The sequence below is a fragment of the Streptopelia decaocto genome (assembly GCF_964273445.1).
Source record: "Streptopelia decaocto genome assembly, chromosome: 9".
Taxonomy (NCBI): domain Eukaryota; kingdom Metazoa; phylum Chordata; class Aves; order Columbiformes; family Columbidae; genus Streptopelia; species Streptopelia decaocto.
In genome coordinates this window covers 114769-140021 of record NC_138664.1, presented here as the reverse complement: position 1 = coordinate 140021, position 25253 = coordinate 114769, and the positions used below count along the sequence as shown (strand labels likewise).

General features: G+C 39.5%; 2 protein-coding genes across 4 annotated transcripts; both read right to left on the bottom strand.

Moving 5' to 3' along the window:
* Positions 1 to 1224: 1224 nt before the first annotated feature.
* Positions 1225 to 24856, bottom strand: DNAAF4 (dynein axonemal assembly factor 4). 3 transcript variants are annotated; one of them, XM_082060949.1, is made up of 12 exons: positions 24804 to 24856; positions 20351 to 20436; positions 10819 to 10967; positions 8743 to 9421; positions 8016 to 8163; positions 7484 to 7617; positions 6723 to 6963; positions 5825 to 5970; positions 5065 to 5174; positions 4184 to 4337; positions 3230 to 3335; positions 1225 to 2002 (listed from the first exon to the last, which is right to left on the bottom strand). In XM_082060949.1, the coding sequence occupies exons 4-12, from the start codon at positions 8863 to 8865 to the stop codon at positions 1893 to 1895; spliced, it is 1272 nt and encodes a 423-aa protein (XP_081917075.1). In that variant the 5' UTR covers positions 8866 to 9421; positions 10819 to 10967; positions 20351 to 20436; positions 24804 to 24856; the 3' UTR covers positions 1225 to 1892. The 3 variants fall into 3 exon arrangements, with proteins under 3 accessions (XP_081917075.1, XP_081917076.1, XP_081917077.1); XM_082060950.1 differs by lacking the exons at positions 10819 to 10967; positions 24804 to 24856 and having other exon boundaries at positions 8743 to 9411; positions 20351 to 20424; XM_082060951.1 differs by lacking the exons at positions 10819 to 10967; positions 20351 to 20436; positions 24804 to 24856 and having other exon boundaries at positions 8016 to 8051; positions 8743 to 8858.
* On the bottom strand, positions 12113 to 24935 carry PYGO1 (pygopus family PHD finger 1). The gene is made up of 3 exons (XM_082060955.1): positions 24804 to 24935; positions 20351 to 20436; positions 12113 to 18635 (listed from the first exon to the last, which is right to left on the bottom strand). Exons 1-3 carry the CDS (start codon positions 24850 to 24852, stop codon positions 17514 to 17516), a joined length of 1257 nt encoding a protein of 418 aa, XP_081917081.1. The 5' UTR covers positions 24853 to 24935; the 3' UTR covers positions 12113 to 17513.
* Positions 24936 to 25253: the final 318 nt, after the last annotated feature.

The window sequence follows — 25253 nt, the reverse complement described above, 5'->3', positions numbered from 1 at the left end:
TATGATCAGGTGACCCAGCTGGTGGATGAGGGGAAAGCTGTAGATGTGGTCTGTCTGGACTTCAGGAAGGCCTTTGACACTGTCTCCCATAATATACTCCTGCAAAAGCTGGTGGCCCATGGCTTGGACAAGCGCACTCTCTGCTGGGTTAAGAACTGGCTGGAGGGCCGGGCCCAGAGAGTGCTGGTGAATGGGGCCGCATCCAGCTGGCAGCCAGTGGTGTCCCCCAGGGGTCAGTGTTGGGTCCGGTCCTGTTTAACATCTTGATTGATGATTTAGATGAGGGGACTGAGACCATCATCAGCAAATTTGCCGATGACACCAAGTTGGGAGGGAGTGTGGACCTGCTGGAAGGCAGAAGGGCTCTGCAGAGGGATCTGGATGGACTGGAAAAATGGGCTGATTCAATGGGATGAAGTTCAACAAGGCCAATGCCGGGTCCTGCACTTTGGCCACAACAACCCCCTGCAGCGCTACAGGCTGGGCGCAGAGTGGCTGGAGAGCAGTCAGACAGAAAGGGACCTGGGGGGACTAATGGACAGGAAGCTCAACATGAGCCAACAGTGTGCCCGGGTGGCCAAGAAGGCCAACGGTGTCCTGTCCTGTATCCAAACCAGCGTGGTCAGCAGGACAAGGGAAGTGATCCTTCCCCTGTGCTCTGCATTGGGGAGGCCACACCTGGAGTACTGTGTTCAGTTCTGGGCCCCTCCGGTCAGGAAAGACATTGAAGTGCTGGAGCGGGTCCAGAGAAGAGCAACAAGACTGGGGAAGGGACTTGAACACAAGCTCTATGGGGAGAGGCTGAGGGAGCTGGGCTTGTTTAGTCTGGAGAAGAGGAGGCTCAGAGCTGAGCTCAGCACTCTCTAGAACTACCTGAAGGGCAGTTCCAGCCAGGTGGGGATTGGGCTCTTCTCCCAGGCAGTCAGCAATAGGACAAGGGGCCATGGGCTTCAACTCTGCCAGGGGAAATTGAGGCTGGCGATGAGAAAGCAATTCTGTGCAGAGAGAGTGGTCAGGCACTGGAATGGCTGCCCAGGGAGGTGCTGGACTTACCGGCCCTGGAGGCTTTTAAACTGAGATTGGACATTTAGTGCCATGAGCTAGTAAATGGACTGGAGTTGGACCAAGAGTTGGACTGCATGATCTCTGAGGCCTTTTCCAACCCAGTCGATTCTGTGTGTGTGTAACACTACAATACTACAAATTTGTAATTTTTTCCAGTTCTTTGTTTGGTCAGCCCAAACACATGTTTCAAAACAGTCTAAAAATATTCAATGCACATTACTTAATGTTAAAAAGAATGTTCTGCACTACATAAAATCTACCTCTATGTGTTCAGGTGGAGGTTTTCCAAATGAGATGCCTGAAATAAACTATCTAAATTCACCATCTTAGTTTCAGACGTGCCAAACACTATGAACAATAAGAAGAGAGAAAAACATGTAACCATAACCATGTAACACAGAACGGTTTCAGCTTTGGTGAAGAATAAAAAGCTAAGAAGTTAACAGTGTTAATTATATGGAGCTTCTGAAGTTGTTTGAAAACACATTTTCTATATTCAGCAGATATTTCCAGACAAATATTTCATTTAGTTATAAGTAACTTTGAATCAAGTACGAAGAGCATGTTTTAATATTCAGCCCGCCAATATTTCACAGAAAGCAAAAATGTTATAACCTTGTATCAAAATTACATAAAATAAAACTAATAATATTTGTTATAATAATATACTTTCAAAAATAGTAATTCATATACCCAGTCTTTTACCAATTCTGTAGGTGTCTTGAGTGAAACAGGAAAATGTCTAGCTAACAACACATTGAAGAGAACTACGATTCATTCTGATGCCCTCAAAAGGCATCCCTCTCAAAGGCTGTTTTTGTTTTTAATTAAGAATCTTGTGGTGTTCCTTGAATTAGGTGTCGAATCTTCTCAGCATCTTCTTCTATAGTTTTATTTTTAGGATCGATCTTGAGAGCTGCTTCATAGTCCTGGAGACCTGAGATAGACACATTAATAAGAATGTGAATCAATAATGCAAGAGCATCCTCCTTAGCAGCTAACTGGAAATAACTGGTCTCTAATCACATGTGTAAAGAATTGATCTTGAGTTTTGCTGTTGAGCAAGATGGAATCAGAATGACACTAGGTTCAACTTTTGTCAATAAATAAATTTATATTATTCTACAAAACATTTTAGTGGAAACACTCTACTATATAAACATTTTCAGATATTGAAACATGAAAACAGAGCCTCTTCATTCATATCTATATGCATATATGCCTATATATGTGCACATGCATGACAAGAATGCTCAAGTGTTCTGCAGAAGAGAGAAAAATTGAATAACAGAATGAAAGTGCATGAAAACAAGGAAAAAAACCCGACGAACTGTGAATGTCAGAGCTTGAGGAAAAAAAAATGCAAACCACGAGTGCAGGAAGTATAATAAAAACTTGTCTTTTTTTTTATAAGGTTCCCAAGTGCAAACGAAGCTGTAAGGTAACGACAAAGGGATTCTGAAGTAGAAAAAGGTAACCGATGTGAAAAGCTTAGTATTTCAAGGTTAACATTTTCCATAATCTTCTATTATCCACTTTCACTTGTAAATTTGCCTTACAAATCTGAACTGATACTCTTGGAGAACTCAGCAGGGACACTGTTAATTCAAATATAGTCACACAAACCACATTACTAGATGAAACATTTTGCTGGTCAATATGGGTTTCATCCATCATTTTAAAAAGATATGTTACTAAGCACTTCACAAGCAAATAATTTAGAAATATTTCAGGTTATTTTAAGTTAATTTGTTGTATTACTGGACTGTAAATACAATCTCAAAACCAATAAAACATCGCTTCCTGAACAGCAAAACTATCGCAACCTAGTTTCATATCAGTTTGCACACTACATTTGAATGCTTCCCAATGCAAATACCTCATCTCTGACCTCTCATTTGTTTCTCACTTGATACCTTCCATGGCCACCCAGCTGCTGTGGTCACTAGCTGGCAGCATGTACAGAAAGACTACAATCGGCCAGTAAATTTAAAAAAAAAAAAGTGGTATAAAGGTTCATATCAAAAAGAGACATAGATTGTATAGGTCTCCTTTTACATCCCTGCCAGAAAAATAAAGTGTGAGCAGTCTCATTGAGCTAAACAGAATTACTTTCATGTCACTATAAATTCATGTGCATGTCTTCAAGAAATCAAAGTCTCACCTTCAGTAAATAATTCCAGCTGACAAAACGCAGTTCCACGTCTCACATATGCTTTTACTCGAGCATGCTCATTATCAGCAACAGGTGGTGTAAGCAGTTCTAGTGCCTTTACAAATGAAAACACTCAAAATATTTAGAGGTAGATTTTCCATAATTTTTTCACCTCATTTACACACACTTCTTTCACCTAATTACTATTATTATACAGGAACATAGTAACTATTCAAAGAGAAATAGAAAATAACTATTCAAATTTATATGGCTTGTGAATCTAGCCCTCATGATTTTTATCTGTCATTCCACAGTTTGCTAAATACAGTTTCATTGCCATGGCTAAAAACTGACAAATACTGTGCTAAATTATTACTGCAGTCAAATAATGTACTCTGTTTTCATACATGACATTACATACCATGCTACAAAAAAAGCAGCCCTATAAAAGCCCATGTGTTATAGCAGTAGTTACTAGAAAAAACAAGTTTCAAGCCTCAAGTATTTATTAGTTCAAAAAATAATAATTCTGGGACAACTTTCTCCAAATTACTCAGATGCTATTTGAGATCACTTCTCTCCTGCTGCACAAATAGTGGCTGCTAAAACATAGATACAATTATTTTCTGCTCCAAGTTGTCCTTATTTTTCAAGTTTATGTATTGCTACCGTATTTCATGTGTAAAGAATCATGTCCCAAGTCAACATGTGGCCATTCAGCACAAACATGAGGAAGCATGGCTGGGGGAGGGTGGTGTTGTTTTGTTTTAAAATTTCTGAAAGTTCATTAATCGCTTGCTATCAGATTTTAATATTTCACTATGGCTTCATTATATCAATTTTGAATTTAAAAATTTTGAATTGTGCTAATAAGTATTTACAGGTCTGCTTGAAACAGAAGCATCACAGTAATGAACCACAATCTTGTATAAGATGACAGTCTGAGAACCTATGTTTTTATACCTTAGAGGAATCTTCAATAGCTTTATGTAAATTTCTCAGTTTCAGGTGGCAAGCAGCACGATTCAGGTACAGCAGGGGAAGCTTATTGTTTAGCCGCACTGCGAGGTTATACGCATTTACAGCTGCGAGATAGTTTCCTGTTGCAAACATTTTGCTAAGTATAAAACAAAAAGGAAGACATGCACTTTAAACAAGGTGATACATCAAAAAAAACCACCAAACCCCAAACCCCAAACAAAATTTATTGTTAACGACTCACTTTAAAAAAAAAAAGTTTTAGCAGCTTTTCCTTGGAAATGGCCATTTATAGCCTTTCCCAAGAAAAACATAGCTGAAGGTCAGCCAAACTTGATGCTGACAATAGAGCATTTAGACACACAACTTCACAGAAATAGTCACTCCTCAAAAGCAATGAAGAACAGCGAGAGGGTGACACATCTGTGCAGACATGGGACTAATTTTGAAAGCTATGTATCTCATTATGATTGCCTAATCAAACCTTTCGATATAACACAGTTATATAAACTTACCAATATTTTTATCAAATTCCTAAAGTTCATTTTAGACCTATGTTTAACCTCTCAATAAAGAGTACAAATGAAAGGAAAGCCACCTGGATATAACATTGCACCGATTTAACTGTCCTCATGGAAGAATATGCATTATGCATTGACAATGATTTTGTTCATCATGAGCTTCAGCAGTTGCATCTCATGACTTTATTGCATTCAAACTCCATAAGCTGTCAATAAGTTCTCTACTATGTAGACTTTCACTATCTATGTCAAGGATAAATAGAAAATATCCAAACTAAAAAAATAGGCACACACTATATAACTAATATTTCATTTAAATACACCTTCAAATGGAATCTAACTTACTTTCCTTTGTCCTTCAACCAGTCTGGATTCTTCTCCTCTTCTTTTAAGTCTTCCAGCTCAGACAAATCAGCATTTATTGTTCTTCGAGCTTCTGCTTGTTTACGTAGCCACTGTAAATACACAATATGAAAGTATTATTTCTGAAGGAAAATTCAAATCCAAAAAAGTATTTTGCTTTCACCTATGGACTCACTCCTACCAAAAGAATTCTACTTGCCACATATTTTGAACAGAGAGAAATATCTAATTAAGTCAGATATGAAAAACTTCCAAGTTTCCCCAAATATTTCATTACTATGTAAGGTTATTGCATTACTAAAACATTTTTGTTTGCTTGTTTGTTTTGGAACTTCCAAAATGACTCTTTGTGTTCATTCAATAAAGCTCAAAAAAAGCTGATATTAAACTTCTTTGTAAGAAGACAGAACTTAAAGTACCTTAAATATAAGAGCAAAGACAATTTAAATTTTATACTTCAAGGAATTAAATTAATATTGCTGCCTTTACCTCTCCTCTCTCCCGCCCTACCCTCCCCCCCCAAAAAAAAGAAGGAACATGCTATTTATTAATCTGCACAATCATATGCAAGTGTTTATTTAAATCTTAGTTTAAATAAGACCGCCTTCTTTAAAAGAATATTGCACAGGTAACGTTCCTTGGCACAGGCAACATTTTTGTCATCTTACTAAAGAAGCGGTAAATAACTCACCACCTTGGAAGACAGCAGAAGCCTCATACTAAACCAGAGAGCAATCCTTACCTCCTCCTCTTCTGCAACACGAGATTCTCGCAGAGCTGTAGGAAAAACTCGTGGTGTAAAGCTGATTTTAATTGTAGCAGCAGATCGAGGAGCCGGTAACTGTTCTTCCTTTAAATTTTCTGAAAACATACTAAAGGAACCACAACCTATGAAGAGAATTGGAGTAATGAAACTGAAAAATTAAGCAAAGGGAGTTTTCTACTTTTCTACCAAAGTCCAAAGTACACTTACTTTAGAAATTATGCACATTAGAACTAGACCTCTAATGGCTTGAGAAAGGTTTAGACTTGTTCTGTTGAAGGGAAGGTTCAAAAAATGTTTGTTCTTGCTGTATCATGCCATCTATTGACTGGCTAGATTATCTGTCACAGATGAACTTAAACTCCTCCTACACCACTATGTCACTTACAGAATTCTCTGACAGGGCAACTGCAAGAGCTAACACTAACTTTACCAAAACAAGCGAACAAACCAAAACAGAAATGTTTCCTGTTGGTTCAGTTCCCTGAATTAGCTCTCTGTGGGGCAAAGACATGGGACAGAGAGAATGAAAGGAAATTGTGTATTTCCATGAAAACCAACAATGAGGTAACTCCGGGTAACATGAACTCCACCTCAGAAAGTCTGCATTACACTGCCAGAGAGGCTTTTTGTTTTGTTTTTCTAAAGCTCAGAACAAAACCTGTCCTTCTATTTCCAAAGACTTAAACAAGAGCTAAGAACTCTCATGCTTTAGCTTGAAAAATTGGCAGAAAATGAAGACACTAAAATAACTGCAAACTAAAAGAGAATTAGTTTAGTATGGTAGAGACAAAGACAAAGGATGAATTAGAAACATCTAACAATAAAGGTATACCCACACTTTGAAGAATAATAAAATACACTCCAATAATATAACCTTTAGTAGGTTTGAGTCTGGTCTCAGAAGTTCCTTCATTAGGAATCTCAGCTTTGTTCATTTTTTCCTTTTTCTTCTCCTTTAATTGCTCTGCTTCTTGATGTAATTCCTCTTCTTTTTGTACCCTCTTTTGTTTCTCAGTATCTTTTTGCTCTTTTCTCCATAACTCCAACTCCTTCGTGACCTTCAGCCGCTCCTTTTCTTTCAGATCTTCAATTCTTCTTCTTTCTGCTTCTTCTAGCTGTTTGAATGATAAACCTATGAGACATGTAACATCTGATAACAGTAAGACGAATAAGTAAAAGCTACCATTATTTTCCTGGTTTCATATCCCAAGCACAGCATCATCGTTAATGTGATGGTACAAGCAGAGTTATGAGAGATGCTTAAAAATGACTGGGAGAGTACAGATCTCTGATTAGCTTGTAAAAGTCTTTTAACAAAAAATATAAACAGCAAATCTAATATAAAATATAACAATTAATAGATAAGGTGGGTTTTTTTTTAATCAGTATTTTTGACAGTGCCAAATGACTAAACACTTGCACTGATGCAAAGGGCACCAAAGAATACAGTTTTGCCACATTATTGTAGTCTACTACAAAAATCGGAGCTCTTCATTTTCATATTTGGTAACAGATATATTTCTCCACCACTGTAACAAAAATGAGTACTTTTCATATTTTTAAGGTACTTTTAACCAAACAGCTGCCAGGTTAGTAATTGTTCACATGTATGTGTCTTGTTCCTTTTAAGTTTACCTTCATTGTGGCCTCCAAAGTGTATTTTTTGTGTTCCTGTTTTGTAACTTTTTTTGCTTCTGTCTCCTCCTTTGCCTTTTCATGGGCTTTTAGAACAGCATTCTCTCTTAGATACTGCAGTTTCTCCTTGTTAGCTTAAAAAACAAATAAAAACTATCTTGGTAATTCAGGCCTGAAGTTCTACGATTACACAGCGTATTAATAAAAGCATGATTCCTTTTGTTACTTTGTTTCAGAAAACCCAACATGGTTCAAATTCCACAAAGCAGCCCCTATTGAGCCCATCCCTAACAAAGAAAAGCTAGGACTTGCTTACACACGAAATGTAAGTTTTATAAGAAACATAGTTTTGTTTTGTGCGCACTAGAGCCAGCAGATGTTTTGTCTGTTTTCATGTACTTTCTATGTTTAACAATGAACAAGAAGGTTTAATTTAGCAGATATCTAGTGGCAGAAGTTTCATGATGGCTATTATCGTATGTAAAGATTGGGTTTCTTACATGCAACCTACTTTTCACAATAGAGAACTTACCATTTGATAGAGTTAGGGAATCCCACATGGCCACTTCTTTTTTATACAAAGTGAAGAAAATTATTCCATTTCCAATCTTTGCTGTGCTATTTGTGTCATCAATAGGAGCATATAAAATGGCTTCAAATAAAAAGGGAGGGACGCTTACCTACAAAAATATAATTAATTTGTACTAATATTTTCAATTTTTATTTAAATCTCACTTATTCAAAATATCCAACACAGGCATACAGCAAACCTCAAGAAACACGTTATTGACAAAACGAATTTGTTTAGTATGCAGTATGGAGGTTAAATATTTTATTAGACATGATAGAAGACATTGAAAAAGTTGGTTGTTCGGCACTGCAACCGGAGCTGTAGACCCCAGCTTTGTAGTTAATAGTCATAATATTAGCAGATGTGTATAAGGCCACTTGTAAGAGGAAAAGCAGCTGACACCTACTGAGCAGTAAAAACATTAGTAGAGAGAACGAACAGTAGTAAAGCCGTTATCTCTAGTGGGACAGCTATTGAACAGCCTGCAGTTTACAAAGAAAAATTATAGATTAAATATCATAAAAGATTATAAACTTGACAGCACTGCCACGGTGAATCAAGTGTGTGGTTTTTAACAGAGCTATAAAATAGCGCCAGGCCAGCGCGGGCACAACGCATCCCACGGCGGCGATTCTGCACCAAAGCAGCCCCGTGAGACGGACGAGGGCGCGGGACGCGGCCGCCCCACCTTCAGGTACCGCTCAGTGCAGAAGATGTTGGCGGAGGTGACGCGGACCCCGCGCAAGGGCAGCGAGAGGTAGACGGCCGCGGGGGTCTGCCGCCAGCGGAGCTCCCGCAGCCACACCGGCATGGCCGCGCCTGTTGCTACGGCCGCACGGCCGCCGTTGCTACGGGCAGGAGAGCTTCCGGTGCTCTCCAAGAACACTTCCGGTCCCCCTCCCCGCAGCTCCCGGAAGCCGCTGGCAGGCCCGACCCCGGCTTCAGCCAATGGCGCCCGCGGCGCAGCGCACGCTGGGAGTTGTGGTTCCGCAGGCGGCCGGGCAGAGTAACCCGGCGCTGGAGCTGCCGGCCCCGCCGCTGCCGTGCAGGACGAGGGAAGCGCTGTCCTTCAAGTCCGGTAGCCAGCTTAGAACAGCAAAAACGGCCCTGGGGCTCAAAGTTACAACGCGGGCAGTTCAGCAGCTTGTGTGCCTGTACGAACTTCTGACTTGCTAAAACTTGGCGAGATGAGTTGACAGGAAACCTGGCCCGCTGACTTACCAAGGCCTGGCCGGCGAAGGGCCCGTGCTGCTGTCACGGCTCACTGAGGCGAGCAGCGAGGAACGTGGCTCTTGTCATCCAATGATGTCTCCATGAAGAGACAAACTGCTGTTACTTGGAGAATTTCTGGTAAAAACTAGTAAAAGCTGAAGACTGATTTAGCAAATCACTGAAACTTCCAGATGTTCTCTAAAAATAATTAGGTCATACTGGCAGCTCCATGCTGCTGCCTCCCGATATTGTCTACTTTGCTGCCTTTGCCAAAATCTCAGGAGGTAATCTGCACATTGTTGCTCAGCCTTCCTCAAACACACAGTAACACAGTATCTACAAAAATAAAGTCCATTATACATAGAAAGCAACTGCTTCTGGGGAGTATGGGTTGAAAGGCAAGCCAAACGCATATGGATAAAGATTCAGGTATGTTTAAGTTCCTCGAAAGTATGTAAGTACTTACACCTACTTGGAAAAAAAAAACAAACCAAAAAGTCCCGTTGTCCCACTTTTCTTTCTTTTAAAACATGACTGAGAAAAAAATGAGTTTAATATTGCACACATAATATAAGATTTCTGGTGTGTATCATGTGATTTAATTTTTGTGTTCTGTTACCTATATTCCAAAGCAATGTTCAAATGGCAGTGGTTACTATTTAGTATAATACACATAAGCAGATGTATAAGTAGGGGTTTAAAACTTTTTCAGAGCAAGAAATTCATCATAATTGATATGATTTCTGGGTTATTCTCCACCCTCACTCACATCAGTATCATCTGGATGAATGCTTGCATCGACTGGAATCTGAGAACTGAATTAAACTTCCCATTTCAAGAGTGTTCAAAAGTACAAGAGGAAAGAGATTTAACTTAAAGTCAAAATGCATTAGGTATTTTTGGCATGTGATTTTTTTTCTTTTTTTCAAACCTTGCATGATATGTATTTCAGACTACAGTAGGAGCTGCACTATGGGATAAGGAGCCTTGCTGTCAGCTGCAGAAGACTTCTGTAGTTCATAGTTCTGAACCTAGACTTAAACCATGACGTCTCCTTAAACAGACTGCTATCACTCTAAGAAACTGTAAGAGAAAATAAACAAGAAAAGCTGAGGAAAGATTCTCACTGTGAGAACAAAACTCCTCCTGTTTGTTTTAAACTTCTCTAGTGTTACCTTTATTTAATATCCCCCAGTTGTCTGTATTGCAAGACAAACTTCAGGCAGGTGCAAACAAGAAGTTCTAAACATTCCTTCTGTGACATTTCTCCACTCTAAGAGATGGTCTTGTTTCCTAGAAAGACTCTTAGCTTGCTTACGTTTTTTGACACAGCTTTACCTTCCTTGCTGACCTCTGCAGCTCTCCCAGTTGAAAATGGAGAGGCCAGAACTGCACACCATAGTCAAAATTCTATTTGCCCGCTTCCTAGATGAAGTAATGGAAGAACTGGGGGTTGGAGCAGATAGTGTTTTCTTTAGTTTTAAATCAGGGTGTTCCACTAGCAGCATTGGCTAGAATGTTTATAATATAATAATAACTCAAAATCTCCTACCGCTCCAGAATGCAGCTGTAGTCATCCAGAATGCATCCTTCAGTTTTGGATATTTCATTCACAGGCAGTAAGAGTCTCAGACTTGTTGCGTGCTGGTCTTCTGCCTTGGTCACCCAGGTGGCATTTTTAGTTTAATCACAGAGAATATACTGGAATGAAGCAGCTTATTATTTATTCCTGCCAGAAAGAACATACTATGTCTACACACTTCACAAGCTAGGATAGTTACGGTCACCTGTACTCGGTGTTTCCGAGTCACACAAAATAGCTCCGATACATTAAAAACAACAACAACAGAATCTGTTTACTTAAAAGCTATGTATTTCATTCATATAAGACATAGTAAATGTCACTAACACATTTCTAAGTCAAAGTAGCAGATTTAGCTGCTGAAAGACACAAAAGAGATTGAGCAGAGACTTGAAACAACTTTAAAAGTCTTGTATGGATGTGTATCTGTCATACACATTGCGAGCTGCTTTGGACAAATAACTGAGCTCTCACTATGACAGTTTTGCAAAATACACTAAAAGAGAGGCCCATTCAGGATCTTCCTTCCGTTGGCACTAATTCATCAGTCAGAAGTGCAAAAAACTTTCTACTGAAAGGAGATAAAATCTTCCCTGGAAAACTTTATTAAATTCCTATCTCATGTGATTTATATATATGTGCTTCATATTCCAGTCATATCTTAATAATATTACTAATAGTCTGAACCTTCCAGTTGCCAATACATACATGCAGCTCTCCCAGGGGTTACTCCACTTCTAATGGCTTCAGAAGTTTTAATATATTGAAGAAAAATAATCCTTTAAATAGTTTACATTTTCTTTAGTTTAATGAATAGCCTTTTTTCCTCCCATCCCTTCTAAGTTCTCTCTCATTACTCCCATCCCTCCATATTTTTTAAGAAGAGCAGGAACATTTTATGAGATGCTGTTTATTCCAATTAACTGTTTTGCATGTGTGAATTGGGACCAACAATACCGGTTGCTTTTAAAAATTGTTGGCAAGGCACTGATTTGGTACGTGTTAGTTCTGGCAGTTCAACAAACAGGAATAGCTTAGTAATAATTTCATGATTTAGAATAAATAATTATTTGCATAATCTCAAGTACAGAAATCTCTAAAAAAAAATCTATTCAGCCAAATGGTGCCTACACTTTCCCTCCCATTCTGTAAGAAAGAAATCTGGTTTATGGTGCGAGACCCCTTCTAATCTGCTTTGAAGTGACTTCAGATTAATGCCTTTACAGAGCAGCAGACCTCTCCCAAGAGAGACAGGAGCTGTATTTTCTGATCAATGACCTCATACTGTTTCTTGCAGGATTACACCTGATCCAAATGCATTCTCACGGGCAAAACAACAGAAGAGTTAATCTAGACATTATGTCATCTTCATAAAAATCAACAGGCAACTTCCCCGCAAAAAATTATCTTTATTTTAAAAGAAACTGAAACCAGACAACAGAAAGCAACGAAGTTACATACAGTGCTGGACAAAATATACCATATACATTTTCCAAGAACACTTGAATCAGATTCTGATATATGTTCTTCTCAAGGTAAAATATCACATTATTAACAAAAAAAAAAGTCAACAATCTTAATCAGCTTATATTTTGCATTGTTTGGATGGTAGTAGATTGGTAACTTGCCTTATTCAACTTGTCTTTAACACTGAAAAGAGAATGCAGACAAAAAAAAATTCCAAGTCAGAAGCCGCTAAAGAACAGCGTCTGCTCTAGAGGCCACATACAAAAGCTTGGTGGAGAGATTGTCTTTTAAGCAAAAATTCCTCAATAACACCATATTATTTCACATTTCAGAAAAAGCTATCAAAAAGGAGACAAAAAAATATTTAAAATTAAATTATATGAACTTCAGATTTAGACCATCCTTTAGCTGATGAGACGAGTGTCTAGGAATAGACACATCTCTCGTTATTCCGATCGGAAACAGTATCCAATACAGCAATTCCTAAGTCACAGTGCACAAACCTCAGAGTAATAAGGTTGAGTTGGATCAAAAAAATATTTTGAGACAGACAGACTGTTTGAACATGAAAAAGATAATCAGTCACATATGGCAAACAATACTAAAATAGGTTTTCCCTATGGTGTTGGGATAAGCCATTTCTGAACCAGGAAACTAAGGGCGACACTGAATACTCAAAGCTACAGGCAGCACCTCTAAGGGGCTGAACATCATTCAAAGCTCATTACCTCAGGACTGATGACACACAACACTAGGGCACCAAAAGGACCCTTTATTCCCATATCAAGCATAAGCCAACAAGAAATCAGAGGAGTTCCATACAGAGAAGTGAATGTGCGTAACTCAAATTGTAGTGTAAGATAGTTATATTGCCTTAAGAGTTCTGCTAAATACACTTAATTTTCCAGTTTTAAGGAACAGTCTATTCTAATATAGAAAGCTTCAGACAAAACTCGGTAATTGCAGAGTAATTTTAGAATACAGTTCTACATACTCCTGCATGTATCTAATCACATCCAATAGATTAAAAAAAATACATGTTTTATAAACCAAGTAAAGAGCGTTAGAATAGAATTTTCAAACACTTGAGCTTATTACCAAATGTTCACCCATTTGTCAGTGGATAATATTAAGAAATTCATACTAACAGTTATGGCAACAAGATTATAATGCACATAAGTGATGAGTGTTCAGAAAGGTAGTCAGTTTTAATTGCCGTGAATTGCTACCATCTATCATACCTCCTTCTATGCAAGACACCATGCCAGCTACCAATCCCTAAACAATAGTATTTCACATACTTCATAGAGTAGCTTAAACCACATCATGATATGAAATAATTGGTATTACATAGTAATTTAATCCCTGGCCACAAGGCTAATGTTGGACAAAGTCTGGAAACTTTTTTCCAATTTGAATTACATACATTAACTTTGCCACACACCACAGCACTAATGCATGTATTACTTCAGACATGCCCTAATTTAAAGTCAAAACAAAAAAGTTGTTGCAAAAATACATGTCACCAATGTGGAACACATTCAAGATTGTATAAAAAGTACTGAACTGATATGCCAAAACAGGTATATTTAAGCAGTACATAAGGAAAGATTAGTTTTAATATGAAACAGTCATTTAAGTCACATACAACATGATAAGAAGCATCACTTCCTTTTTAAAAAATGTTACACCAATACTTCTACTGCCAGGCAATGTTTATTTATAAAATGAAGGAGATATATTTAATGCTGATGTATTATTGTATTAAGTTGGAATAAAGACAAATGTTAAAGAGGTGCTACATATGAACACCATTGATTTTGTAAAGAACTCAAACCATAAAAACCATTTCACTTGCAAATATCATAGGTCCCGAACTGCACAAGCTTTGCAATGTTACTGACTGTGTGCGTGCAGTTCCACTGACTTTGTCAATTCTCACTTGCTCCAAGTGAAGCCTGCAAAATGCGATTACAAGACCGGTTATCCGATGAAAATCTTCAGAGGTCACTAAGAACATTTTTCTTTGAGCAGCCACAAAATTACATTTTTTGTTTTAAATCAAGCAAACTTAATTACTTTTCTCTCATCTCTTTCATCTGAAGATCTCAAATAATAACTAGGCCTCTAAACACCCTTGGGAAGCATTAGCCTGATCTTCTGACAGAGGAGACTGAAGCAGTTAACCTGCTTGTCTCAAGTTGTAGAAGGGATCACTAAAACAGCCAGAAACGGGGTTTCTGATAGCTACCCTCTAGCGGCTAGCCTGTATGCAGCACTGTCACCTACCCTAATACCAATAAAACAAGTATCTTAAAGAGAAAATTATGTATTTTCTCATTTAAAACTTGTCTCTGGAAAAAATAAACAAACAAACACAAAACTAAGTATTAAGGACAGTTCAATCCAGATGATACCTATTTCTTTAAGCCTAGGGGAAATAAAAAAAAAAAAAAAAAAAAAAGGACATTTTGGGCAATATAGGCTGCATTTCTGGCCATAACAAGGAGCTACTTAAAAAGGACACAGGCATTTCCCACAAAAATGTTAAGGTCTGTAAGATTTACAAAATCTTTGCAATATTTTTGGTGTGCAGCACCAGTACAGTCTAAATCACTAGTAATGAAAGAAGCACATGATAGTTCAATACAAATTGTTGCCTGTAGAGTATTACAAAACCCCTCACCTATTCTAATCAGCCCTCCGTCCCGCCCACCCTTCTATAACTAATTTCTAATTCTAACCAGCTGACATTTTCCTAGTTCCTTACTAACAAAACATGGTGGTTGTTTTTCCTGTGCATACTTGAAGTACTACTAGTCAATACATGCAGAGAAAAACAAAGTGTAACCCTCTCTCGAGGTAAAGATTCCAGGTATGCCAAGAGTGCATCAATAGGGCAAGCACGTTGACTGGATGACTTCTGGAGATCCTCATCAGTCATATCTCTATGATCAGTGTGATAACAAGTTTGGTTTTGCTGTTCTTTTGGTTTTATTTGATATAATTGGCATTTGCCAATGTCTTGAATTTGTAGGTTAATAAACACAGAAAATGTACTGGGTTACAAACCAAATATAGTACCAGTTTAGAAAAACCGAAGTAAATTGTTAAGAGTACCTTTTGTAAACATACAATGTAAGACCTTACGAAATAATATTCCAGTTGATTTTAAGTTTGCAAAATCACTATATTTAAATTCTAGTATCTTGCTAGCTAATATAGAATGTCTGCTCCAAAATGATAGAATATTAATTGGACTTTAAAGAACAGCTGCCCCGAACATAATCTCACAACAGGAATGGCATTTGGGAATGGGAAAGGTATTGTCAACAGCACACTTGGATACCAATATCATAATCACAGGTTTTGCTGAATTTTCACGGAGCAAAATTTTGTATTTAATTTACATTGCCGTATGCCTGAACCAGCTCCACTACCTTTACAGTGCAAATTGTTGCAGAGATTGAACTGATTCCCAGAGGAACAAATCTATCTAAAGATAGACAAAACAGGAAGGCAATACTGCACTTCTCCAGTAAGAGAGTATGGGACAGTTATGTAGATCTGCACAGTATCTTACAGACCACAGTAGAGCCTGTTTAAAATAAAACACAATGGTGAACTAGCAAACAGGCCTTTTCACTCATGAGCATAGCTTACCATAAAAAATACCTCTTTATATAGATGACTCTATTCTATATAGGCTCCTACATCACTCTTCACCACGGATCTGAACAATTTATCACATTAAGGAACGTGACTAGAACCTGTAATGCTTGACATATGATTTAACTGCTGACAGTCTAGAAGTTTCCAGCACAGTGGTATTACAAGCAGAGTCTGTTATTACAGTGCTACCTTTTTTATTAAGTTAAAACAGCACTTCTTTCTACAGAAACACTCAGTTGCATATGCAACTTTATCACCCTGCTAAGGCTGAAGTCTTCAAGACTAGATGTTTCCCCACATTAAAAAAAAGGGGGGGTGCATATTTGAGATCAAGAATAAATTACCCATATTAAAATAGAATGCTTAGCACCACACATGAAGCTCTAATGCTGTTCATACTTGTCAGTAGGATATCATTTTGCAGAGAAGCTAAACTTCTGATTCCTTGCTCCCAATGTGAGCTAAACACACCTAATGTGTGTTCTTCACCCTAGATTTTCCACCCCCTCGCTGCAAGACTTGCTGAGGCAGTTGTAGGAATTCAGTTTTAACACTCTGCTGGCCAAATTATCTTGCAATTCAGAGCCTGTGCTGAGCACATCCCGCTGCCTTGCGCCCTCCTTCACGCCAAGTGGACGGTGCAAGCCCAGGACGACAGAGCAGGCTCCAGCTGAGAGCCCTAGAAGATGGGCAGGACTTTCCCTGCACTAGTTCATTCATGACTCTCCGGCAGCACTGAGGTGGGAGACCAGAACCATCAATGAGAAAGGATGAGAGAGGTGCATGATTGCACAACCGTTACAGATGCAGAGACTGTATCCTGATGTATGTGCTTTGGTACTCTCTAGATTTAAAGCCCTGGACTTCATAAACTTGATGTGTTCTTTTGCCAATGTAATCATATTTGGAACTATTTCCAAATACTGCAAGACCTAGCAAGAGTCTTCAGCAAGTATTTGCTGAAAAGTCGAAAGAGATCATTGCCTTTTCAAGGAAACACAAATGCGTAAAAGCTGGCAGGTTTCACTGTGAGTTACTAAGCACGAAGTCATCAATTTTTGGATAGTGTGTTAATGCTTTACTTCAAAAATAGGAAAAAGCACATATGATTTACACTAAAATAAAACTATTAGTACTGCACATTCCTCCATGTCATCCCTACTAAATTAAAAAAAAAAAAAAGGATAGCAAGAACATATTAACACTAACAAACTACAGGCTATTCATACAGGCACATTTTTGCCTTTGATAAAATTACCAATGTACATCCTACTTCTGATGAGTTGTCAGTTACGTTTTACAGTTTAGTGAGAAACAAACAAAAAAAATAATCCATCCTGTAAAACACGTCCACACATAAAACTATGAGTACAAAAGCTAGGTTGGCAGTTTATGAACAAAAACAGATTAGGGAAAAAAAGATGACAGCAATCAAACACAATTGATTGTCTGCAGAAAGTGAAGTACCCAATTTGTAACCAAATCTTCATAGCAAGTATTTCAATCGCTACCACCAATTCCCGTTGTTAGCCATCTGTATTCAATGCAGGTGGCCCTGCAGTCTCTCTTGTGCGCATTAACTGGACATCTTTGTCAGCCATGCAAGTATCACAGCCCCATACTGCGGATGCTTCTGCTGTAAGAAGGCCATAAGCTGACTCAGTCATGCCTGTACAGATCCGATGAAACCATTTTTGACAAGAGGCTTCACACAGGATGGCATCCTGGTCATCATTAACTTCATGTGTACAAATTCCACATGGATAGACAGGTTCAGAGGACGAGTGACCATGACGACTGGGATGAAGGAGTGTTTTGCTGCTCTTTTCAGAGTTGCATCCTTCAGCAGTACCTCGAGGCTGGCGGGACTTACTCTGAGTCCCATTTGAATGACCAGCATTAGTGTTATCGGCACTGTTAGAATGGCTATTATCCTGATTTACCACACTGTTTCGAGTGACATTTTTGAGGTCACTGTTCCCTTGACTCACAATGTCCTCTGTCCTGTGATGATGCTGATGAGCAACAGTGTTCTGGTTGGATGCTTTGCTTGCACCTTGACTAAAGTCTTGCTTTTGTGCTGACGGTTTTGTCTGATTATAAGTGTTTGGTGGAGGAGCAAAAGAATGGTTTGACTCTAGCTGAGAATTTGGAAAATTTGGATTGTTTCCAGGGCCAAAGTTAGACGGCACATCAGGGTGAGGCATCTGACCAGAATGGCCAAAGTTCTCACCAGGATTTGGTCTGAAATGCTGACCAGGCATATTGACATTTTGATTTATCTGACCACTACTATAAGGTGGTTGATTCCCAAAACCTGGGTTATCATGTGGACCGAAGCCGAAAGAGTGGGGTCGACTAAAACCCATTCCCACGGGATTTTGAGGAAGGGGATGCGGTTGGTTTCTGAGGGAGTAAGAACCACCATATGGTGAGGACACTCTGGGCAGCATGTGAGGTGGCATTCTGAAAGTGCTATAGCCTCCAAAGCCAGGATAACCAGGATTACTAAAATATGTATTTCCTGAAGGAAGTGGTTTATAAGACACAGTATTATAGTTGTCATCAAATGGATTTGCAGCTACAAGGTGGTCAGAGCTTGGATTCGGTGGTGGAGCATATTCGGATGGAGGAGGAAATGATGATCCCTAAAAATATTTTAAATACAACATTTAAATTAGTTTTAGTATTTCCCTGCAAAACAGACCAACCTCAACGGTCCTGGATTAGCAGCTCTACTGTTAAAAGAACTGTTCAGCTGTTGTGTAAGGCTCACCCACTGTACCCTGCCAGGCTGTCTGAAATTTCAGCACAGAGACAAGAGAGGAGTTTGGCCTCCAGATAATATGGTGATTTATAGTAATCTCAGTGTTTTAAAAATTGTGCAGTTGCACAACCATGTATCTGAAAATACTACTTGCTATGTGACTTCTGTCTTAACATTTCACATAAGAAAAGCAAGAGTACAGAAAGCAATATGTCACTTCAACACATGCAAAAAATATTTCCAAATGTTGAAGAGCAGATTTGAAGCATCTCCTTAATTTCATTTTGGGTTCATTTTACAGAATATACATCTCAAGATACCCCATTTCTATCAGGATATACAAACGTAATGTTACTACAACTCTAAAAAAAAAAAAAAAAGGTATCTAGGAGTCTGCATCTAAGAATTTGCTATATTCTGTGCACCAAACAGAAGTGTCCCTTACGAACATTCAGTGACCGCGGAGAGTCTGCAAAGCGCAGTCAGTACGTACAAAGTACAAGGATTTCTGGTTACAGAGCATAATCAAGTGTTTAATGGAGCCCAGAGGCTGTTTAAATGTCATCAGAGTGGCTATACAATTGAATTTCATTCTAGACTAGCCTGTGGGGAACACCTAGCTGGTTTACCCTCACACTAACTGTGCTCGCAGAAAGCATTTCCTCCTAAACACTAAAAAACTAAGACTGAACATTTCCCTCCCATCCCTCAAAAAAAAAAAAAAGCTTCTGCTGTGGTGCAAGTTTTGACCTTGGTAAGGAAAGAGAGGAAACCGATCTGCGTGCCCTCTACGGTTCACACCATTTCAGAACACACTTCATCAAGAAAGAGGTCTGAAACCCTTAAATCAACTGAACATTTCTCATAGTAGGTTTCACCATGACTACTTGAAAATAAAGCAAAAATTAAGAAAGCAGATCCACATCTTAACAGAATCTGTTTGACCTACATAAATAAAGCCACTCTCACTGGGCAGTACCAAATTAACAGATACTCCCTCTCAAAGCTGAGTGAACACACAAAGGAGAATTCTGCACTACAGATAGCTAATTGCTTTAGATGTTTTGTATTCAGGCTTCCTTTTCTGGAAACAGAAACTGTAAAGAAATGCCAAATTGCAGGAATTCACTGGAAAGGAGCTGAACCTGCCTCAGAGCTTTTGCCTGAAAAAATCCCTTGGGGAATGTGCCAAGCATTAACAAACTGTACTGATCCATTAGCCCACAAACCTACACACACAGGAATAAAAGTAAGAAGACAAGTAGTCTCATGGCAACTACTCATGCTGTGCATATTCCTACCAATGGCTACAAAGTCATTAAAATAAAGTCTGTCTCGGAATCAAATCCATATAGTAAAGTACAAGTTGTTGCAGTCTCACTGTGCACTTCTCTTTACAGGTCTTTGGCAACCTACAGAGATTAAAATAATTTCAGTGACAATAACTACTATTATGAAGATTTTAAATTCACAGTACAAGTGAAATATTTTGTATGCAATTGCTATTTGTGAGAACAGACATATTCTGAACGACAAGAGACAGTCATACTGAGTGCACTATTTATTAAGAAATCAAAAGAACCAAAGGGAATTTACCTGTGTATTTGCTTTGCGCTTTTTCTTATCAGGGCTTCCAAGCTGAACTCCTGGTCCTCCTAACCCATCCAATCCACTGTCACCACCTACAAAATTTCAATCAGTGTAATACTGCATTAGTTTTCTTATAGAATGTATTTTAAGTTTGCCTCTGTCTGTCATAGCAATAGGCATCTGTTACAAATACTGAACTTGCATTAACCTCTGGTACCTTACATTGCAAGTCATTAAGGAGCAAACATCTGGAGGTAAAAGTTAGCATCCCTCATATAGAGCTGTCTTGCTCTATTACCACTTTAACATCCAATGCATGCTCATTACAGTTGGAATAAACATCTCCGTATCCGCCCCTCGTTTCTTAACACCTCCACCAATTACAAGTATTTCTTGCTTGCATGATGCATAAAACTTTAAAAAGAACTGCTTAAAATCATGCCTAAGATGCACATGCTATTTAACTTACACAGACTCAGCATTTACCAAACTCACTGTACCAATATCAAACAGTATGTTACAAAACACCACAAAGGAAAAAGCAAACACTAGTGCATCCATGAATGAAAACCGCTGAAAACGTGCCATGTTGTTTAGAAAGATCTCCAATTTATCAGACCTAAATTTCACTAAATCCAAGACTTGATCAAACAAAAAGATATCCACCAAAAATGGGAGGAGTTTTAAGTGAACCTGCCCTACTTGGCAGAAACTTCATAGAATAATTGTGCACGGCTGCTCTGACACAGAAAGAATTAAAGAATGTTCATCAGACTTGACTCAGAGCAATAGAAAGAGATATCTGTACTTCACCTGGGATTGTGACCTTTCGTAACAGTGGGACAAGCTCTCAAAATGGTATAAATCATGGCTTTTCTTTGTAAAACTCTAGTTAGACCATAGAAAAACAAACAAACAAACCACCACAGAAGTTCTAGTATATTCCTTATTATCCCAGTTGGTCTGCCTTCATGGGGCTCAAGCGGACTTGCCGTCACATGGGAGTGCAAAGAAAACTCTGAGCCGAAGTATGAAAGTCACTTTTGAGAGCAATACATGTTAAGATAATAACATCATTACATTAATAAACTGTATGTTAATTCATTTTTTCCCAGGCCCATTAAGATAACAGCTTATTTGCCCTTTAAAAAAAATAAATCTACATAGTGACAGTATAGAACAGTAAGAAGTTGGCAATACAATCTAAAAATTTTAATATTATTTGTTTAAAACTAATATTCAGAATATGAGTCAAACTTTATCAAGATGCAAGTATTCAGCTAAACACACAGGCTTATCTTTATTACCAAGGGCAACCTGAAGATAACTCTGAATTATCAATAGGATTATGCAAAGAAACATAATGTATGGTATTACACTGCTCTATGTTAGACAAGCGTTCCCAGCAGACAGCTAAACCAGCTTTAGGACTATTCAGCATAGTAACAGAAAATCTCCTCTCACAGGGAAGAAGCAGACCTACTGTATACCGACTGAAATAACCAGCAGTTATTTCTAATGCTTCTGACAAAAGGAAGCCTGACAAATTTTCACTCCTGGCACTTCCTTCAACCCCCAGCTCCTTTTTTTGAGGTCTTGAGGGAATTTACAAGTCCTACCTCAAGCAAGAATCCAGTTCTAACTCTGCTTTAATGAATTACTTTTGGCTATCATTGTTGAAATTTAATTTCATTTTTCATTATACATAAGGAAGATATGTGAACATCCCAAATCAACACCTATCAAATTTTGAGTTTTGAAGACTAGGGCATGAAGTCACAACCATGTTCTCAAAACAGACTCGTACTCGAGCATAGCCTAAAAAAAAGGGGGAGGGGGGAAGTCCTTGGGGAGCCCTGTTCGCTGTGATTTGGAATTTTAACCTGCATATACTTAGTGTGCTATGAAGCACTGCCACTGCATCCGCTGTAGATACTAAATAATTACACCATTAAGTTTTACATAAAGAATGATGAAAAATCTCTCTTATATTCCAACTCTTATAAATCATCTTCTTGATAAACTATTTGCCCCAAACTGTCCCTGCACTTCACATCAGCTGCTTCTCCAGCATTCCTACAAGTTTATCATAAATTAAGTGGCAAACTGTGCAGTGAAGATCATTCCTCACAACTGCATAAAATACGCCGCTGTTCATGACTCTGTACTCTTAATACATAAATTATGTTAACCACAGATAGCAAAATACTACAAATATCCAGATTTATTTCAATAAATTCAACAACTAGCAACACAGATATCAGTAAATCTGTGACCAAGTAGACTATTGAGGATCATAGGCAAGTGCTGTTTTACAGTAGCATAAGTTAAAACTTTATAAAATTATATATAAATTCCCTCTCCATCATTCTTCAAAAACATAAGCGTATGAAGACTAGAGTTCCAGTGATAAGTTCCACCAATTTCTACATGAATTACATGGGTGAAGCCATTCATATACCCGGGTTTGCAGAACCGAGTCCTATGTCCAGAAAGGTACACAGCTTTTGTATTTTCAGTTCTTGCTGTATGAGGCCAATGATTTAATTTAGCCCTACGAATTTATATTTTCCCTGTGGATTTTATAATGATTTAATTTATACATGAAAGGAAACAGAATGTTAGTCCTAGCATACATCCAAAAAAAGAGTGAATACGGGTTATTTTCATGCAGCCAAAATAAACTTTCCAGAAAGTCGCTTTTGGTACCTACCACACAGACTTTCATTAAAAGGTGTACCAAGCATTTTGGAACCTTGCACTAACGGTGCGAAAAATTATTTCATTTTCCGAGACTAATTTTCCAGGAAAAAATACAATCCTTTTGACTGGGACATCACATATGTAATGCATCTAGAGATATAAATACATATCTGATAACTATTTCGTTATTCAATAATGGGTAAAATGTATTTCAGCCAATTACATTTGGGAAAAGGAGAAGAGATAAGTCCCATATTCTTTTTTGCTTCATACATACATAAGATAGACATTTACAGTATTAGTCAGGAGAACTGCAACTTGTAGTTATTTATATATTAAGAGATGATGACTTTGCACGTAATTTATGCCATACTTAACATGCTGCAAGTACACTATGGAGTATTTTCATACTCACTGACCAATCTGTCTAGGTTTTTACAGGATGGATGCCAGAGCCTTTTTAAACAGTACTTTATCTCAGTAAGAACATTTTCCGGGGCAACATAAATGGCCGAATAAACTTTTCATTATAGACAGAAAACAAAAAAATAGTCTAATTTCAACCAGATTTGGTTGAGCCTATTCTGTGGCCCTAATATAGTTTTAATATAAAGCTGTAAGTGCATGGAAGTTGGTGTGTAACTCAGGCATGTGAAACTATGTGCTTAAATATTTGCAGAATCAGAGCATGAGAGTGAAGGACTCTAATGAATCCCAGTCTCCTTTGTAACACTGCTGCATATTTTCATTCTTTCATTCTCAAGGTTGCAATCCCACTGTTACTAGAACAGTTTTAGAAAAGCAAATTGTAAATCAACGACAACATGCATAGCAGAATCCACACCTTTCCCCACTTACCGACCATAAAAAAGAGCTTAAAACATCAAGAACAATAGAGTTCCAGGGGCAAAACAGGAGGCGAGGAAAAGAGAAGCAATAAATTGCAGATCTTATCATTTTGCCATGATTTTCACCCAACTCAGTCACCCTACTGTCTTTCATAATTTCATTCAAACATGCATTTCTGGTTTTAAGGACCGTGAGGACACAACTACTGCTATGTACACTGATGTGCTACTGCTATTAAAGTCAGTTGCACTGGCAAAGTCAGAAGAGATACCATATTTCTACCCTTCTCCTTACACATTTCAAAGACAGACATACTTCAAACCTGACTAGAGCCATACAACGGTGCTATTAACAAAGAATAATATTTCGATACATTTTTCATTTCCCGAAAAGAGAAAAACAAAATCCCAACTAAAATCGAGCACAAGAGCAAGAACAGGGGTGGAAGAGCGCACACTCAAGTGTAATTTATGGGCTCTGCATGAACACTAACTCGGACATGTGGCACTGCCGACGTATTCCCTTGCACCAACACTATGCACGCCGCATACTAATGGGCAGCACACCCAGAAAAACGCAAGAGACACAACCACGCACCCGCCCGCCTCCCCTCGCGGGTCACATCCGCGGGCAGAGCGAGCCCCGTGCTTTGCATTTCAAGGCCCGGAGGCTGCGGGAGCCCGCGGGGCCCGCCCGCGCCCCACCGTGCAAAGTTAGCGCGGCTCCCGCCCGCCCGGCCCCGCCGCCAGCCGCAGGGAGGGACCGCGGGCGGCCGGCGGGAGCCCGGCGGGCAGCGGCGGGCGGGTCGGGTCCGGCCGGAGCGCGCATCCCGAGGCACGGCCAGCGCTCCCCAAGGGAGTTAGGGCCTAGCACCGGCCACTCCCCCGCCCGGCTCAGTCCCCCGTACCTCGGGATCTCTTCAGCGCGATGGGGTCCTTCTCCTGTTCCGCTGACATTACAGACAGCAGCGCATGGCTCCCAGGGCGCTAGGAATCGGAGCTCTTTGATGCTGCCACCGCCACCGCCGCCGGCCCGCACCCCGCCCCCTCCGCCCCGCCTCCCCCGCCCCCGCCCCCGCCCGCTGCTGCCGTAGCCGCCGCAGCCCCAGCAGCGGAGCTGCCAGACTTTGCAAAGTTTGGGCGCGGGAGGGCTCCACGGCGGCCTGCAGCGGGGGCTGGGGGGGCGGCCCCGGCGAGCGGAGCGCCGCCGCCCGGGAGCTGCGCGGGGGCCCGCGGAGCGCCCAGCTGCGCCGGGCAGGGCGCCCAGGGGCTGCGGGCGCCCGCCTCGCTCGGCGCCCGCCGCCGGGGCTGCCAGGCCCCGCACAGCGCCCCCGCCGGCCACCCGCGCAGCTCACCGC

Coding starts and splice junctions, on each gene's coding strand:
- DNAAF4 (XM_082060949.1), bottom strand. CDS start 8,865: ATGCCGGTGTGGCTGCGGGAGCTCCGCTGGCGGCAGACCCCCGCGGCC. Junction 5,175..5,824: donor GTGTTGCAGAAGAGGAGGAG/GTAAGGATTGCT, acceptor GTGTATTTACAG/TGGCTACGTAAACAAGCAGA. Junction 4,338..5,064: donor TGGTTGAAGGACAAAGGAAA/GTAAGTTAGATT, acceptor TTTTATACTTAG/CAAAATGTTTGCAACAGGAA.
- PYGO1 (XM_082060955.1), bottom strand. CDS start 24,852: ATGTCAGCGGAACAGGAGAAGGACCCCATCGCGCTGAAGAGATCCCGA. Junction 20,437..24,803: donor CGCGCTGAAGAGATCCCGAG/GTACGGGGGACT, acceptor GAAATTTTGTAG/GTGGTGACAGTGGATTGGAT. Junction 18,636..20,350: donor AGCGCAAAGCAAATACACAG/GTAAATTCCCTT, acceptor AAATATTTTTAG/GGATCATCATTTCCTCCTCC.